The following is a 19,589-nucleotide window of genomic DNA, read 5'->3' as shown; positions in this document are numbered from 1 at the left end:
TCTCTCCTTCAAGATTCCTTCTGCCATGTCCAAATGAAGCTCTCATGTCCACGTGAAGATCAACAGGGCAAAAGTACTTTAGCTTAAGTGAATTGCTGAGCAGGATAAAAATTATTTGATTTTCTACTTCGCCACCCCCACATCTCACACATTTCTAAAAAACAAAACATTCTCCTTCCATATTCTCTTAGGCACTTTCATAAATCAACGTCAAGATAAAATAATTTCCAAGGAACATTGCAGGCCGACCACCAGCTTCTATGGGAAAATGGTACGTTGACGCTTTTAATGTTTGAAAAATGTTTTATCTCTCCAGGCCAGGCTTTCTCATGAGTGGGATCAGCCCTCTTCTTGATGGTCAATACCTAGGGGAGACATTTTTCTCTTACAGATGGGTCTCTGCCAAATCACAGGCAGATGTGGGAATGGACTGGCAAAATGCCATTAGATTATAGAGCCTAGAATGTTACTAAAATGAGCCTCCTTCAAGTGGGGGTGAGGGAGGAGGAACTGTTGAACACTTGGAACTCCTTTGAAAAAGTGATGTGGTCTGCATAAAATTTCTGTTCAGCTCCAAAAACCTGCCATGGTTGTTACACAGAAAAGTCTTGAGCTTACCATTCAATTGGCACAATTACATTTTGATCCGCCGGTGCGTGGGCGTCTTATGATGATGCCAACAAAACAGATGAATAACAGTTACAAAACTGACAGGAATTTGTAATCTGCTGGCCAGTAATACTGGAATAATTGATCTCAAAAGGCAAGACACCAAATAAAGAGAGTTGTTCTGTACTCTTCCTTTCCTAAACTTTCTGTTTCTTCCTGGCTCCAACTACAGAGCACCTTTCCTCACTGGTTGCTCTATTTCTTCTCAGATCTCTTTTTTCTGAGCTTTCCAGTCTCCCATCTCTCCTTACGTGGTCCTCAACTTGTGTGAAGGGCCTTGTATTTTAGCTCACAAAACTGGAGTGGAAGTAGGGTTGCCAAGCTCCTGGCAGGTCCTGGAAATCACAGCTGGTTTCCAGATTACAGAAGTCAATTCCCCTGAAGAAAATCGATTCTTTGAAGGGCAGATTACACATCTTGCTGAGGTCCCTCTTGTCCCCAAACTCTGCCTTCACCAGGATACACTTTCAAATCCCCAGGAATGTCCCAAACCCAGACTTGGCAACCCTAAATAGAACAAAGATTCTGAGATTTACAACATTCCTCCCCGACTCCATATGTGCCCAGATACATCCCAGTTATACGATGCGAGAATTAAAGAGCAGTGTTACAGAGAATGGGAAGCCGGAGTTTTTTCTGGTATCCCCATCTAGCCATGTTCCCAGGATTGACTGACAAGTCAGAGAGATGAGACACAGCTGGCTGGGAATATGAGACGCATACATTCCCATTCCTTCAAACAACTCAGGGTGCTAATTGCTCCTCTCCTGCTATTCTCTGCCACAATAGCTTGGCTCCTCTGAGTAAAGCGTTCTGAAGGTGCCATGGGCAAGATAAACTTGTGCATTCTCTGTTTTGGCCCCCACCTTGAGGAATGAACTGTCTGAGAAGGTCAGGAAGGCTCCCAATAGGATTGTCAGCAACAGCTTGCACGTCATTGGGGAAAACTGGGAGATTGGAACCATTTCTTTGTCATCACACTGAGGTGCGATGCCGCTACAGTACAAAACCAAAAGACATAATTGTGTCTGGGCAACAGTCTAGGATTCACTCTAAACTCTGTGGCCAACCACAGAATTGTGGGTGAATCCTAGAGCATCACCCCAATGCAATATTTCCAGTTTTGTACGAAAAGTTATGTATCACATCAGTGCAATTCTAAAGAGCCTCCCATTTCCTCCACCAAACTGTCAAACAACAGCAGGAACACAAAGCTGCTGCTATAACAAAGGAGGAACAGAAAGGTGTTGGAGACAGACTCAGCATGCCTGGACGTTGGGGGGTGGGGGATGCAAAATCTCTCTAAATGAGTAAGTGGGATGCTCCTCTCCCTGTCTGTACCTGGGAGCTCCTCCTTTTCTCTCAGTAGCCATCGTTCTTTGTCTTTCTCCACATGGACTTGCATGGAGACAGACACTTCTACAGGTCTCTCCTGTTGAAGCAAATACCCCATGCTTTGCATTCACATAATGCCAAAAATAGCTGGACAATTTGACAGCTTGTGCCGGGTGCCATTTTCTGGAGATATGCCCCTGGCTAGCTGAGCCTCATCAGGTCTCTAAAGCTAAGCAGGACTAGCCCTGGCTAATATTTGGATGAGAGATTGCCAAGGAAGTTCAAGGTTGCTATGCAGAGACAGGCAATGGCAAGTCACGTCAGTTTGTCTCTTGCTTTGAAAATCCTGTGAGGGATTGCTATAAACAGCACTTTACACATCCACAGGTGTTATGGAGCCACCTGACAGAGTTACACCCTTCTAAATCCATGGGTTTAGAAGGCTGGGCGTCTGTGTGGGATTGAACTGTCACCCATGTCTATTTTGTTGCTCTAATTTTTTTATAACATCTGTTTATTTATTGATGTTATGTTAATCCTACTCTGATTATTTAACAACCACACCCAAGTAAAGGAATTAGTATTTGACAGGATTTTGCTTTGAACAGGCTTCACTTCGAAATATCTACCTATCCCAGCTTTCTGATGTGAATATAAAAGTATTGTCTACATGGATGTACACTCTCCAAATCTGATCTAAGGTGATCCCCAAATATAGAGATCAATTTCCTTGGAGAAAAAGGCAGCTTTGGAGGTGAGACCCTGTACAACCCTGGAAGGGAAAATTCTTAAAGATTTGGGGCTGGAGCCTTGGGAGGACAAAGTTTGGGAAGAGAAGGACTTCATTAGGGAGTCAGTATGGTGTAGTAGTTAAGAGCAGGTGCACTCTAATCTGGAAAACTGGGTTTGATTCCCCGCTCTGCCACTTGATCTGTGGAGGCTTATCTGGTGAACCAGATTAGCTTGTGCACTCCAACACATGCCAGCTGGATGACCTTAGGCTAGTAACAGTTCTTCGGAGCTCTACCAGCCTCACTTACCTTGCAGGGTGATTGTTGTGAGCGGGGAGGGAAAGGAGATTGTAAGCCCCTTTGAGTCTCCTTACAGGAGAGAAAGGGGGGTTATCAATCCAAACTCTTCTTCTCTTCTATAATGCCACAGAGCAGCTATTTCCTCCAAAGCAGCTATTTCCTCCAGGGGAACTGATCTCTGTCATCTGGAGATCAACTGTTGTTCCAGGAGATCTCCAGCAGTAAGCTAAAGGTTGGCAATCCTATATCACATATAACTTTCCTCTCCCCAAACCTCCAAGAATTTCCCAACTTGGGATGCTAAAATGAAGAAAGCATTTTATGTTGGAATTAAGCCCATTATTCTCTAAAGTATTTAACTAAAAAAAGGAAGATTTCTTTCTAATATGGTGTTGGACCACCAAAAAGACAAATAAGTAGGTTCTAGATCAGATCGAGCCTGAACTCTCCCTGGAAGCTCAAATAACATAACTGAGGCTATTGTACTTTGGTCACATTATGAGAAGACAAGACTCCCCAGAAAAGACAATAATGCTAGGAAAAGTTGATGGCAGCAGGAAAAGAGGAAGACCTAACATGAGATGGATTGACTCCATAAAGGAAGCCACATTTTGCAAGACCTGAGCAAGGCTGTAAATGATAGGATGCTTTGGAGAACACGGGTCATCGTGTTCGCAGTAACTTTTTTCAAGTCAGTTTTTTATTTTGCACTTTAAAATCAAAACCCAAAACATATACAATGACAAAAGCTGACCAATTATAAAGTACTTATTACATAGAAGCTTCCAGTTTCTTCTGCAACAAACATTAACCCTTAAAACCTAAACCAGTCCAGCACCGGGCCATTAATCACTGGTTTTTTTAAAACTCTCACTTTTCTCTATTGAATCTTGTTTTAACAGTCCCACACACATTTTACTAGCACAGTGATTAAGAGCAGGTGGACTCTAATCTGGAGAACCAGGTTCGACTCCCCTCTCTTCCACATGAGCACTAATCTGGAAAACCAGGTTCGACTCCCCTCTCTTCCACATGAGCACTAATCTGGAGAACCAGGTTCGATTCCCCACTGCTCCACTAATCTGGAGAACCAGGTTCGATTCCTCATTCCTCCACATGAAGCCTGCTGGGTGACCTTGAGCTAGTTCCAGTTCTCTCAGAACTCTCTCGGCCCCACCTACCTGTCTGTTGTGGGAAGAGGAAGGGAAGCAATTTGTAAACTGCCTTGAGGCTCCTTACTTGGAAGAGAAAGAGAGGAGGGGTATATATACCCCAAATCTTTGTCTTATAAAGTTCTTGCAGCCGGGCGCATTTATGGCTTTGCTGTAAGTTGCATGGTCTCGGAGCGAGCCACGGCGCCCGCTCGGTCTCCTCGGGTTGGAGAGCGCGCCTTCGGCCACAGGTGGCGCTGCTGCAGCGCGGGATGCGCGGGGGAGGTTTGGCCACAGGGGGCGCTGCAGCGCGGGAGGACGCCGAGGCGGAGCCGGGAGGCGGGGCGCTCCCGGGAGCACCGACCGGCTTGCCGCTGCTGGCCTGGCCGAGGAGGAGGAGGATGGCGGTGTCTCGCAAGCTGGCCATCCGCCTGGCCTACGCGGCCACCGGCACCGTCTGTGGGCTGTCGGCCTTCCTCGCCTGGAACCTGGCCCCCAGCCTGCTGCAGCCTTGCACCGCCGCGGCCGGCGGGCTCTCCGGTAAGAGAGACGGGGCCCGGGTGCTTGCAAGCAAGGTGCCGGCGGGTGGGAGACTGGGAGGAGGTTGCATTGACCAGCCGCGTCTTTAGCGCGCCCCAGGCCGTAACCGGTGGCGATCCGAGCCTTGTTCGATTGGGGGATGCATGTAGTTATAATAACCGGCGCAAAACAACATCAGCTGTGCTGAAGAGCTCCGGGTCACGTTTCCGGAATAACTACCACGCCCTGGTTGTTTACTAGCGCTTCGGAATGCGGGTTAGGAGATGCTACTCTGGACGCCTGCTGATGCAGGGCCCTGCTAAGAGGAGTGCGTTTTTACTCCTCCCCCCCCCCCGTCTTGATTGTGAGCACCTTTCTTAAGGCATCCCTTTCCAGATGAAGCCACATAACTAAAGTTACTAGTCCTGAATGTCTTTTGGCATCACATAAGGATGTCACTCTTAACACTGCGTTGCAAAGAATAGGAAGTTTAGCACTCTCCTCCCTTTTAACTGTGGATGCCAGACTCCAGGTGGGCCTGGAGATCCCCTGGAGTTGCAACTCATCTCTAGACCAAAAAGATCAGTCCCCCTGGAGAAAACGGGTGCTTGGAGGGTGGCATTGCACCCCGCTAAGGTCCCTGTCCTCCCCAACTCCATCTCCAAGAGTTCCTCAACCTGCATCTGGCAGTCCTACTACCCCAGTTGCCACATTTAGCCAATGTGATTGTGATTAGGGACAAATGCCTTAAAGAAAACTGTGCAAATAGAGCCATTAAGTATGTTTGTAGGCCTTAATTCTTCCCGGTAGGTACGTGTGTTATGGTAGTCTAACACCTAAATTGTATGAAACTGCCTTTTATCACCATTGGTGTATCATGCAGAGTTTTGTTTACTCTGCCTGGCCACAGTTCCCTGGGGACTTTCCTATCACCTGTTACCTGATTCTTTTAACTGGAGATGCAAGGAATTGAACCTGGGACCTTTTGCCGTCCAAGCAGATGCTTGCCCACCATGGCCGCAGCCCTGTCCTATAACCCAATTGCTGTCCGGTTAAAGAAAACCATCCTTGTTGCCTAAAAAATGATGGTTACTGACAAGCCCACTTGAAGACGTAATGACATTTTATTTTTGAGTAGCATAGTGTGTCTAAAAATCTGAAAGGACAATGTGTATTAAAAATATGAGACCCTCCTTGAAACAAAATCTTCCACAAATTAGCTGAATTTTTAAAATGGACTTGCTGGGTTATTAAAGTAAGGGTGTGTGTGTGAGAGAGAAACCAAGAGAGTGTGAGGACAATAATTAACACAGTAATTACTTGTCACCTGCCATGTTCTTAATGGCATATGGTGCCACAAAGTAATTACTTGTCACTTGCCATGCTCTTAGTGGCATATGTTGCCTTGTAATTATACTTAACCCGAGAAGGAAATGAAGTGCTTGGAGAATCCATCCATCAACTTTAAAAGCCATTTCAAAAACTACGGTTTGGTTGCGTGTTCACGCACGCTGCCGTTGTGTGAGATGGGTACAAAAGCTCTTTTAGTTGCCTGCATGAAATCTTAAAGTTGCTTTTTGTGGTGTGCACCTGTTGAACATTTAGCTATACATAAACCTGCATGTAAAAGCTTGCTTGACACCATGAATGTATAGCGATTATTTTATTGATTGTGTTTATTGTCTAATTGTTGATTTATTGTTGGAAGCCACCTGGGCTGATATGGAGAAGAGTGACCAGAAATCAGTTAATAAATAAATGTGTTGTGGAAGAGTGTGCACAGCTCTATATTTGTTTATGCTGCGGGCTAGTGGATTGGGGGGGGGGGAATCACTAGCCAGCGCTAGCATGGGCAGTGGCAAATTAGTCTTGGTGGGGGGAGAGATCTTTAGGGGGGGTCAAGAACCCTAGCAGAATGGGATTTCCCTTCCCCATGTGGGCACTTCTGGTTCCTCACTTGGCAGGGGTGGGAGGGGGAGGGAGAACTTTGCTGCACTTGGAGGCACAGTTGCAGTGAGAATAAAACCTTCCTTCTACTGCAGATGCTGAGACATCGAGCAAAGTGATAAGAATCACATGGTTCCCTATGTATACATGTGTCTGTGCAGTGTGTTTTGACTCTTATAGGCATGTACAATCTTCCGCAGTGTCTCATACTCCCACCCATTGCAATGACTGCCATTGACTACCTGAGAATAACTTTTTATTGCATCTGACTGTTTATTAGGATGAAGTAGCTACAGATTCTAACAGATTGCCAAGCGAGTGGTTTTAGTTTGAGTTTGTAATTTTGTCATGCAAGTTGTAGTTCTATCTGAAATAATTTCCAGTCAGCCTGTTTAAAACTGGTTTGAGTTTGCAGTGTACCCTTGCAGTTGCTCACTCATGTCAGTGCAATAAAGCACCTTTCCACAGAATTTGGGATTGGCTTTCTTGCACCATAGACAAATGGTACCCTCACCTTTAAGTGTAGCTCTGTCTCCTGTGCTTGGTGATCTCCCAGTACAGCACTGGGAAAGCCTGAGCAGAAAGAGATACTTGAGGAACTCGCAGTTATTGGTTGCATTCGTGCATGGATTCATTTTCTTCATAAACAATTTTCTGGAAACAATTACTGTTTTAAGTGTATTTTTGGAAATTCATGCTGATTTTATATATACTATTTTATGTTGTACACTGCCCAGAGCCCTTCGGGGATGGGGCAGTATATTAAATAAAATAAAATAATAATAATATTAATAACAACAGCAATAACAACATTTGCAGCTTGAATAGCCTAGCTGTTAGAGCATAGGAGCTAACCAGGATCAGGTACAGTCTGTACTTGGATGGGAGATCACGGTGGAAGGCCGGGGCTGTGAAGCCCCCCCACCTCTCCCCCCACCTCTGCTCATCTCTTGCCTTGAAAACTCCCCGAAGGATTGTCATAAGTCGGTTGCAATTTGACAGCACTTTGTTCTTTTTAAGAAACCTGGGCTGAGCAATACTGTTCAGTTTGCCTGTGGGATTCCCAGTTGCGCAAGAGAATGAGAACCTAGAGAGGCTTCTCCCATGCACATATCCATCTTGCTCAGTGGTTCTCAACCTTCCTAATGCCACGACCTTTTAATAGAGTTCCTCATGTTGTGGTGACCCCCAACCAGAGGTGGGAACCAACCAGTTCTCATCACTTCTCTAGAAGTGGTTACTAATTTTTTATAAGTGCCGAGAAGGGGTTACTAAAGCAACCTTCCTGCCCAATAGGGACTGGATGTGTGTGTGTGTGGTGGCGCCACTGTTTGAATCCCACCACCATCAGAACCTGTTATTAAAATTTTTGGATCCCACCACTGCCCCCAACCCTAACATTTATCCATTTTACAGATGGAGAACACTGATGCAGAGAGTCTTAGGCTACCCCTGTGAAGGGGTCGTTTGACCCCCAAAGGGATCCCAACCCCCAGGTTGAGAACCACTGATCTTGCTGAACTAGGGCATCTCTCCCCAGTTAGATGCTTTAGATACTATGCTAGACTTTGAGCATTTTCTGATACAGGTCACTAACAATTATCTACCAGTTCTTTTCTGGCTGCCATGTGACTATGGCAGTGACCCATATAAGGTGCAAGATAAGTCTGTGTCATTTGTGTTATGGGAGGGGGAGAAAAAAAATCTTGGAGGAAAATGAACATGTACATCCAGGACCTTGGTATATTATTTTCTTTATTTATATCCTGCCTTTATCCCCAAAGTGGCTTACATCATTCTCCTCCCCTTCATGTTATCCTCACAACAACCCTGTGAGATAGGCTAGGGTGAGAATATATGACTGGTCCATGGTCACCCAGAAGCTTCCGTGTCACATGAGGGGATTCAAAGTTAGATTTTCTGGATCCTCGTCTGGCACCTTAACCATCATACCGGTTTGGGAGTACCACTGATGGACTAGATCTGTCCAGCTTTTTCACTCAATCTCACCGAGTCACCTGTTTTATAAGAGTTCCCATCCTACATAGGTTTTGTTCATGTCCATCCCATGACTCCCTCCCCTTCCCCTGCATAGGTTTTCTTGGTGGTCAGAGGGCATCTAGTAACTTCAGTGCAGATGTTACAAAAAAAAGAGTTGAAGAAGAGTTGATTTTTATACCCCTTTTCTCTAACTTAAGGAGTCACCAGGTGGCTTACAAACACCTTTTCCCTTCCCTCCCCACAACTGGCACCTTGTGAAACAAGTGAGGCTGAGAGAGTTCTGAGAGAACAGTGACTGGCCCAAGGTCACCCATCAGGTGAGGAGAGAGAAATCAAACCTGGTTCTGCACATTAGAGTTCACCGCTCTTAAAATGCCCAGAAGCTTCCACTGGAATTAATAGACTTGTGCTGCCTTTTTGGCAGTGTGTGTCTGCAGCCCTGGCCACTGGCGCAATGGAGCGAGGGCTGTGGCGGCTGCACATCAGTGGACCAGCTCCTCAGCCAGGGCAAATGCCCCAGGGAGGGCCAGTGCGGTTTTGTGTGCGCGCATTCATGCACCATCATATCCAGCTGTGTCTTGCAGCTGATGATACATTTAGGGTTCTAGGTTCTGTCCCCCAGGAGGCAGAATAGAGGAAGGTGCAGGTTAGCTTGCAGGGTAAGGGAAACAGCCAGACAATAAAGACCTCGATGCAGAAACGCAGATCTTACGTTGACAGATTGTCAGGTCTTTGGAAGTATGCCATAAATGCTATCAGCTGTTGATGTACAGAATTTTTCTGGCCTCTGGCAGTTACAACTTTTGTACTGTGATTTTATAAGGGTGTGGAGTGAGGAGGTCATCCTTTCATTTAGTTTTGAAATCAGGGAAACCGTGATCACTTTGGATGATTGTGTTGCTGCAGGAGCGTAATGTTTTTCACACTCATTGCTTGTTACATGCGCTCCCCCTCCCAAAAGAAATCTCTCTTCACAGAGCCCTGTTTGATAGGAGGGTGGACAGTCAGGAGGGTGGAAGCAAGAGGCGTAATTCCTGGAATGAAAGCAGCTAGCGGAGAACATTGTGTGATAGACACCTTACTCTGAAGAGGCTTTTTTTGGCTATATTTAAGCTGTGAAGTAGGTTGGGTCTGTTGGATTACGAGGACCTGTTGCTGCGCCAAGTAGGTAAAAGAGCGCTTCCCACTATGGCGTGGGAGGGAAGGAAAAGAGAAACGAGCCATTGTTTAATGCTGTATGAAACACAACAGTTGCTCAATGTTCCAAGAAGAGTGGCTTCTGATGCTCTTTGCAACGCCTTTTGAAAGTGATGCTCTGCACGTTAAAAAAAGGGGGGGGGGAGTAAGGTGGATGACAACTTCCTAAAAACTAGAAATAAAAGTAAGCTGGGAAAGCTTTGTTGATCTGATTGCCTTGAAATGCCAAGGGGACAGAGATGTGACTAACTATATGGGTAGGGGCAGAAGTAAACTGCTTGAAAATGCAAGGGGGTCATTTTTACGTTTGCCAGCTTCCTAACTGGGTATTGGAGATTGCCCACTTGTACAGCTGATTTCCAGACGGCTTAGGGTGTTCGGGCTTGTGGTGAGACCTCAGCAGGGTATAATGCCATAGATGCCACCCTCCAAAGCAGCTATTTTCTCCAGGGGAACTGATCTTGATCATCCGGAGATCAATCGTAATAATGGGAGATCTTCAGTTGTCACATTAACAAGCAGGGATGTGAAAATTGGACAGTGAAGAAAGACGGCTTGAAGAAACTCAGTTCCTTCGAAATCTGGTGGTGGAGGACAGTTTGATGGATCCTGCAGACGGCCAACAAGACAAATAAGTAGATTTCAGATCAAATTGCGACTGAACTCTCCCTAGAAGCTAAAATAATTAAACTGAGGCTCTTGTACTTTGGTCATGTCATGAGACCAACATCATGAGACCCAGGGCTCTGACCCAATCCTTGTGATTTAGGCCTCACACAAATCCAAGTGACTGGCTGACAGTCCGAGCCTATGGAACTGCAGAAGATGGGAGAAAACGTGAGACACCCTCAGCTTAAGAGGAGTGAAGAACCCCCCCCCCCCCCCCTTGGACAGGGATGTTGTGGCTCTGGAAAGGAGCATCAGCTTAGCCAGGTTTTTATTTGGCTTTTTACAGCCCAATCCACAAGCCTCCAAAGGACTTTCAGGTGGTGCAAAGAGACAGAAACAAAACAAAAACCCTTCCCCAGCTGCCTGAAAGCTCTCCATGGGGCTAAATCAAGTTACACCACCCTTTTGAGTGGCATAAGTCTGAGTCTCTGGCTGCCGCTGAACTGTGGGGATGCTGGTGTCCTTGCTTCTTCTGCTGGTGGGGTTGCTCCTTATGCTGGTGGAGGGGGTAAGCGTGCCAGTGCGGCCCTGCAGCACACCCAAGTTGGCTTAAGGAAGAAAGCTTATTTTCGTGTGACAAATAAACGGTCCTATTAAGAACCCCATCATTCCTAACTGTTGTGTGTAGGCTCTGTGGTATGGTGCTCTGTGAACAAAAAGAACAGCCTTTAACCTGCTGAGGTAGCCTGCCCAGAGAAAGCGGAATCAAATCTCCCCTCATGGGTTATTTATTTGCAAGCCAGTTTATTGCATTCACACACAATATATACCTCATGAAATACTATATTTTCTTTGTTGTCCATCTCAGTCTGTTTCTTGTCTGACAAATCTAATATCTAAGAAAAAGTGATCTCTGTTTGGTGATGAAAAGTGGCAACCCCGTAGGGTTTTCAAGACAAGAGACTTCAGAGGTGGTTTGCCATTGTCTGCCCCCTGCACAGCAATCCAGGACTTCCTTGATGGTCTCCCATCAAAATACTAGCCAAGATTGACCCCACTTACCTTCTGAGATCTGATAAGACCCAGCTAATCTGGGCAATACAGATAACTGCTTGCTCTCAGATAATTACAGCTTGGTCTACTAGGTTTCCAGATAAGGGACCATTGGGGAGTACATAGCTTACATGCTACTCTTTATTCAAAGTTTGTGTCCCCCCTTTTTATTTGATTGTGGGCAGTTGGGATTTAAACAGTCCATAGGACAGGTCAAAGGGGGGGGGGAGCATTCAGAGCCTCCTTACACCTCACCCCATAGTGACCACAACCTACCGTGTTTCCCCGAAAATAAGACAGTGTCTTATACTAATTTTTGCTCCCAAAGATGCGCTATGTCTTATTTTCAGGGGATGTCTTATTTTTCTGTGTTCTGTTCGTCAGGCATGCTTCCAAACAAAAACTTTGCTACGTCTTACTTTCGGGGGATGCCTTATATTTCGCACTTCAGCAAAACATCTACTACGTCTTATTTTTAGGGGATGTCTTATATTCGGGGAAACAGGGTAGATTTGCTAGAAGATACAATAACGCTAGGAAAAGTTGAAGGCAGCAGGAAAAGAGGAAGACTCAGCATAAGATGGATTGACTCAATACAGGAAGCCACAATCTTCGGTTTGCAAGACTGATCCTAGCAGTTAATTATGGGACTTTTGGATCATTGATTTATGGGGTTGCCCTAATTTGGAAGTGACCTGATAAAATGTAGCACACGCACAACTTTTTCCTTTCCCCCCTGCCATCTTCAGCTTAAAATCTCGGCACAGGTTTCATTGACTTATCCAGGGCACTTCTTGTGGTAGCACTGAAAAGTAGTATTACTAACAAGCCTTTCTGGCAGGTCTTCACTTGGGGTGAAGACAGATGTATGTATATTTTTAAAGTTCTCTTTCTGTCTCTGCTGGCGGACCACAGGTTTTCTTTCCCACCAAGTGGATGAGGAGGTGGCCCTGGTTTACAGATGTGCTGCAGACACATTTAACTTTTAAAAGAAGTTTAAATGAATTTGCAGCCCTCAGTTTCTTAATACAACTCTGTTTTCTATCTGGCTCCTTCCCTATCAGATCCAGCACACCTGACATATTATGCAACAGCTCAGAGCCTGTGACCTGGAAACACTTTGAGCTTCTAGCAGGCCTAACAATTGCAAATGTGGGTCAGCAGAGAAATCACCTCAGGGCCGACTTTAGATCATGCAGCACCTCAAGCAAGAAGTGCCCTTGGAGAGCCCCTTGTTTTCCACGCGTCTCAAATACCTTTTTTAAAATTCAGTTTTGTAACTTGGGTATATGATTTGCCTTATGATGTAACCCAGTAAAATAAGATGATAAATTAGCATTGTGTTACCATGGGTTGGATGCTTCCTTATCTTTGTGCTAACATGGGTTGGACACTTCCTTATCTGATTATCCCTTTATATCATGGACTATATCAGGGGTAGGGAACCTTTAACACCCAAAGAGCCATTTGGACCCGTTTTCCACGGAAAAGAAAACACATGGAGCCGCAAATACTTTTTGACATTTAAAATGAAGATAACACTGTATACATTGTTTTTTTTTACCAATTATAGTGTGTTGCTTATGAAAGCAGTGGCTTTCACATCATGCACGGGCTGCACACACACAGAAAGCCACACACACACACCCATACTCCCCATGGTTTTTGAGCACTGAGTGCATGCAAAATAAATATATTTTATAAATATGAATATTATAATAATGGGAGATGGGGAAAGATATTGGCTGCCCAATTTGGTTCCGCTTAAAGGTTTTTTTGGGGGGGGGGGTGTGCTTTTAAAGGATGCATGCTTATATAGTCATTATGGCTTTCCCTTTTCCTCCCGGCCCGAAGTCTAGAGTCTCCTGGCTAGGAGGTTCGTCGGGGAGGGGGTCACTTCTTTCCCCTGAGACTCCTTCCCCATCTCCCTCTCCTTCCCTCTCTCTTGCTCCGTTCCCTTTTCTCTGCTTCTCTCTTTCTCCGCTCTCTGTCCTCTGCTTCTCTCCCTCTCCTCTCACAGTCTCCTCATTCTTGACTTCTACTCTACCAACTTGTCCTTTCTCCGCTCGGCCTGCATCTCCCGCTCTCCCGAACTGCTACACCACTCTCTTTTCCTCCATCCCAGTCTGGGCACGCTTCCCATCTGCACCTCTTTTTTAAAAGCCCCTCCTCCTCCCCCCACTGCCTTCTGGGGCGCCTCCTGTTCCGCTTCCTCTCAGCTGTTCTCCCCAGCCACTCAATAAGCCTTGCCGGTCCATCCAGCTGCAGCTCCTTGTCAAGGCTTCAAGCGCCCCTCCGGGCTCCAGTTGCTCCCTCCCTCCTCTTCCAGCTGTTGCACGCCATGGCGACGGGGCTATAACTGGGTTCCGGACTTCAGCGCTTGACTCCGCTTCAAGGTCCGGGGCGGGGTGACTCGCCCCACCCCGACACACCAGGGGTGAGAAAGCAGAGCAGCACTTCTGCCTCAAAGAAGCTGTCTGCTGGCAACTTGGGCACCTCAGGCGAGCCGGACTGCACGTGAATGGTCATGGCGGAGTGTGGGGGTCGGCGGCTCAAGGTGGGCGGGAGGGCACGAGGCGGGCGAGCGGTGCAGTAAAGCGCGCGCAAAAGGTTCAGCGTTCTTCCGAAGCGCGCGCAAAACGCTCTTCCGGCGGAGAGGAGAGGAGGGGAGGCAAAACGCTCTTCCAGCACAGAGGAGAGGAGGGGAGGAGCCGAGTAGAGATCTAAACAGTGCGGAGACAAGCCTCGTGAGCCAACATGAGGCCCCAGGAAGGGGCAGCCACGCTGGGAGCCGCACTGCAAGTAGTCAGGAGCCGTTTGCTGCTCGTGAGCCGCGGGTTCCCGACCCCTGGACTAGATGAAGTTCAACTAGTCTTTTTAACTTGGCAGCAATATTGTAAATTTTCCCACAGGTTACAAATGAAACAAAACACTAGATCTGTGAAAACTGGCCACCGAGATTAATGCTGCCAGTCGTATGAGGAAAGAGGAGTTATTTGTTTCAGCTCTTTGTGTAGATAGCTTATGCCGAATATTCCATGCCAAGCATCACTTGAGCCCGGCAATACCCCCACCCCCACTAAGTCCCAGGTAGCTGCCATGGGGTAGCCATGTTAATCTGTCATAGTAAAGTAAAAGTCCGATGGCACCTTAGAAGACTAACAACAGGTATTTCAATATGAACTTTTGTGAGTCTCGGCCCACATCATCAGATACATGAGGGGGAAATTGTGCTGGAAAATCTTTATTTATTACGTATTAATACATTTATTTCCTCATGGTTAAATGTGGCTTACAATAGTTAAAAATATTTTAAGTGAAAACCAAAAATAAAATAGGAAACCCCAAATCTCTCCCCCTCCATTCCTTAAAATGTGCTTGCAATTCAGACTCCCTCAAAAGCCCTGGCTAACAGGCAGGCTTTGTAGCATCTCCTGAAGATCTCTGAAGAAAGGGACCCCAGACCTCTTCAGGGAGTCCATTCCACAGAGCCAGGATGGTAAAAGGCCCAGGCTCTGGTCAGTGCCAGATGGGGCACCCTCGCAGTTAGGACAGTCAACAGGCAGCTGTCTGATGACTGTAGTCATCTTATGGGGAATGTTGAGGTAGAGTCAAAGCAGTTACCTGCCCCTAAATGCAGCCCTAAATCCAGTTAACCCTACTCAGTGTTTGTGACCTTGGCTTGCCATATCCCTCTGGAAAACAAATACTTTGGGCCAGTGGTGGGATTCAAATAATTTAACAACTGATTGTTTCAAGCACCATTTTAAGAACCGGTTCTGCTGAAGTGGTGCGAACCTGCTGAATCCCACCACTGCTTTGGACCCTGAAAAGGACCCCTCAGTCCTCAGCCACTTCCAACTTTTGTAGCCCATGGTCACAGGAATAGCGGAGTTTGGTATCAGCTGCAGACTAAATTCAGTGTCAAAAGACTCTTTCATATTGGTTTTTTAGGGCTTCGCTTGGGTGGGAAGCTGCTGAGAAGCCCAGAAGGCTTTGAATAGGGTCTGTTGTCTGAGAATCCTAGCAAAGCCACTTCGGACTGGATAGCACCTAACTGCATCCTCAGTTGGCAGGAGGAACACATTGTTTAGAGTTAGGGGGGCATTGCAGTACGTCCCGAGGCATTGAGGGATGTCCCCAGCAATCGGCCTGCTCTGGCAGCAAAAAATTTCTCTTGAGAGTTGAGGGAGATGTGGGGAGAAACAAATCCTGCAAAGGAATTCTCTCAGATCTCCAAGGAGGTGAAGGGGTTGATATTTTCACCTGATGCAGGTGCCTCAACATTAATCTGAACACAAAATGCTTTCTCTTGACCCAGGCACGCAACTGGTTGAGGACGGAGCGTGAGCCAGAAGGATGCTCTTTTGGGTTAGGGTTGGAGCGCAACTCTGTTCCTAAAACGGATCCTCCCTTGCACACATGTTCCTTCTAGTGCCTGTGTTGATGTCTCTTATCTCATTCTCTGTGCATGCAGAAAGTGGACTGTAGTTTTGTAAGCTGTGCAAAACAACTGTACTTTGGAGCAGCTAGGCTGGAAATCCAGCTAAGCATCTTGTTTGTGCTGGAGCTTGAATGGGAAACGGAGTGCAATACAGCTGGCCTGTTGTTTCTAACTATTGTTTGTTTTTGCCCAGGAGGAAGGGGAGGGAGATCTTGGAGAGGGCAAGGGTTTGTCAGCAGGGTGTCCCCAAACCAAACTTTCTGGAAATATGGTAGTTGATGGTGGTGGGCGGCGAGACTTAATTTCCAAAAGGCCTCCTTTAGTCTGCTGTATCCTTCAGGCTTTAAATAGTAGTATTTGAATGAGTAGCTCCTATCCCCTACTGAAGGACATGTTTGGTGGGGGGTATTGTGGTTTCCTTTCTTTGGTGTTGATTCTGCATATGCTCAGGAACTATACTGTCATTATTTCTTTTGGATCAGAGTTGAATTCTGGCATTAAAACTAGTTTCTCTCTGGGTCCCAGTGAATCTCTAAAAGGAAATAAAGGGTGTTTTCTTTTTTCTTCTCATTTCTTTCCCTTTCCATTGATTTTGATCACTCCCTTTTTTCTCCACTGAGCAGAAGTAAAAGGTACCTTATATAAATGGGAAAGGGACGATCCTGAATCTACCAAGAACCCTGGTTTGCTGCTGACACTACAGTCTTAAAGAGAGGAGCTGAGAGTGGATTTTATGCCCAAGTGGGATCAGAACCACTTCAGTTAAAAAAGTGACCTTCAGCCACAGGTCAAGAGGTCTAGATTGGTGGTAGAGGTTTACCTGATGGATCACCAGCTCCTCCGGGCCTACTGTTTTTTTTTTTAGAGGCTCTGCCCCAATTTAGAAGAAGAGAAGCCTACTGCCTCATGTCCAAGCCCTCTTTGCATGCAAATCGAGAGGATCAACAGGACAGCCTAGTATGGCATTCTGATCTTTGATTTGTTCTTTCCACTTCCCTTTCCTGTCACATGGTCATGATGGGATGTTCTTGTAGCTTTGCAGGATCTATGCTGCTGCCTAAGGATTACGGGTGGGTCCCAGATCCTGGGGGGGCGGAAGGGGGGGCGGAAGACCACTTGGTGCATATCAACTTTTCTGAAAGGCGTTTCTAGTCCTCATGGTCACAGGAATAGCAGAGCTTGATACTGTATGCAGACTAAAGTGTGGTGTGCATTGTACCAGAAGAAACCCCACACTTTGAGTTTTCTTGTGGCCCTCCAGTCATCCTCCTTCACTTTAATTTACACCCCCTTTCCAAGATGAGTTATGTGCATGAATTTTGTGTGTGTAAGGTACTGCCAAGTTGCAGCTGACATTGTGACCCTGTGGGTAGGGTTTTCTAGGCCAACTAATGGTCTTAGCTTCCGAGATGTGACAAGATCAGCTAGCCTCAACCATCCATTTCATGAATTAATAGTAACCAAATCCTAATCCTACGTAAATGATATTCCCCTTGATCTGCAGTTACTCTTGCAAAAGCATCTTAGGTGTGGAAAATATCCACATGAAGGCTTTTTTCAAATGTGTATTTCTCTAAATTAGAGCACTTACCTGTGTCTAATAACTGTCTGCCCTGGTTTTGTGTTTTCATTTGGGGTAGATACAGAGGCTCTACAGCTCTCAGGGTTCTTTCTTTCTTTCTTTCTTTCTTTCTTTCTTTCTTTCTTTCTTTCTTTCTTTCTTTCTTTCTTTCTTTCTTTCTTTCTTTCTTTCTTTCTTTCTTTCTTTCTTAATAATATATTTATTGAAAGATTAACATGAAAAAAGTACAAAAACATATTTTGGTAGATGGATAGATAGAAAGAATGCGGAATTAGTTATGAGGAATAAGGAAAGAGATAGATAATAATCGAGGGATTAATTACTGTTGTAAACATAGAATATGTATATGTAAACCGATTAATAAGGTAATATAGTTAAATTTGATTGAGAAAGTGTTATATTACCTAGAAAAACCAAAGAACTATAATACACATGTTACTAGTTGTTGATGTACCGTATATACTCGCATATAAGTCGAATTTTTAGCACATTTTTTTGTGCTGAAAAAGCCTCCCTCGACTTATACATGAGTCAGGTATATTTTTTAAAAAATATTTTAGGGTTTTTATTTTGTCGGCCGCTAGGGGGCGCAGTTTTTAGGCTAGCAGCAAAAATTTCAGGGATTTTTCAAGAGACTCTCCTGATGATACCATCCAAGTTTGGTAAAGTTTGGTTCATAATTTGGACCCCCAAAGGGGGTGCCCCTATCCCCCATTGTTTCCAATGGGATCTAATAGTAGATGGGGCTACATTTTTAGGGTCCATAACTTTGGACCCCTTGAACCAAACTTCACCAAATCTGGGTGGTATCATCAGGATAATCTCTTGCTAATACCAGCCAGGATTGGCGATGTTTGGTTTAGGGGGTCCAAAGTTATGGACCCCCGAAGGGGGCTCCCCATCCCCCATTGTTTCCAATGGGAGCTAATAGGAGATGGGGCTACATTTTGAGGGCTCATAACTTTGGACCCCCTGAACCAAAATTCACCAAACCTGAGTGATATCATCAGGAGGGTCTCCTAAAGATACTCTGAAATGTTGGTACTGCTATCATAAACATTCCTTCCCTGACCAAAAATCCAGTTTTGAAGGATTTTAACTCTTGTGTCTTAGCTTGGTTGCTGGTTAAGCTAAGGTTTTTGTACTTTTTAAGTTACTGTTGAGACCTTATGGGTTTTGTTGACCCTCTTTTCCACTTACAGAGCTAGTTTACTGTTTTTCTTTGAAATAAATATTCAAAAACAGTTTACCTACTGATGCCTCAATTAATGTAATTTTATTGGTATCTATTTTTACTTTTGAAATTTACCAGTAGCTGCTGCATTTCCCACCCTCGACTTATACGTGAGTCAATAAGTTTTCCCAGATTTTATGTGATAAAATTAGGTGCCTCGACTTATATGCGGGTTGACTTATACATGAATATATATGGTAAGTTGATGTAAGTGTGAGATGTTAAAACAAATGTAATAAAACGTTAAAAAAACAACATATATTTTGGTATTATATAAAGAAGTAACACTTTCTACAGATCATCTGTTTTTGTTCTCTTATATGTTCCAATGGCCAATTACGCACAATTATGGGGGTGAATGACTGTCATAGCAAGATTTCTTTTATGGACCTATTTCTTCAAGCCCCATTGTCACTTTTTATCCTCCCTACAGCAAGCAAAAGCACTTTTAGCACATTTTTTGATTGGCTGCCAAAGTGGGCAGGTTTGCCAGTGAACACAGCTTTTCTTCAGACCTGGCTTTCTGTTTGTGGGGCTCCCTCCTTGTTCAGGTTCATCTGGCAAGAAGGTTGCCCAATTCTGGGTTACCAGAATGTCTGTTTTACTCATGCTTTTCATTGATGGTTGTTCAGAGGCGGAACTATGAGGGGGCCGGGGGTTGCGCGTTGCACTGGTCTCATGCCTGGGTGGGGACGGAAAATCCCCCCCACGGCACCCCCCCCACACACACTTACCTTATTGAAACAGTGCAGGCTGGAGAAGCAGCCTGTTCCCTTCAGGCTGAAAACTGATTTTTCTGCTTTTTAGAGCCAGTGAT

At 45.4% G+C, this 19,589-nt stretch overlaps 1 protein-coding gene across 1 annotated transcript in view; it reads left to right on the top strand.

The window, feature by feature from the left end:
• Positions 1–4,503: 4,503 nt before the first annotated feature.
• SLC48A1 (solute carrier family 48 member 1) overlaps positions 4,504–19,589 on the top strand; it is a 28,191-nt gene continuing 13,105 nt past the window's right edge. The window contains exon 1 of the mRNA XM_048487499.1: positions 4,504–4,726. Coding sequence (XP_048343456.1) covers positions 4,588–4,726 — 139 coding nt within the window. The 5' untranslated portion in view covers positions 4,504–4,587. The remainder of the gene's footprint in view (positions 4,727–19,589) is intronic.

The sequence above is a fragment of the Sphaerodactylus townsendi genome, linkage group LG03 (assembly GCF_021028975.2).
Source record: "Sphaerodactylus townsendi isolate TG3544 linkage group LG03, MPM_Stown_v2.3, whole genome shotgun sequence".
NCBI classification, from domain to species: Eukaryota; Metazoa; Chordata; class Lepidosauria; order Squamata; family Sphaerodactylidae; genus Sphaerodactylus; species Sphaerodactylus townsendi.
The sequence above is the reverse complement of the archived record's forward strand: the minus strand, read 5'-3'. Positions and strand labels throughout refer to the sequence as shown.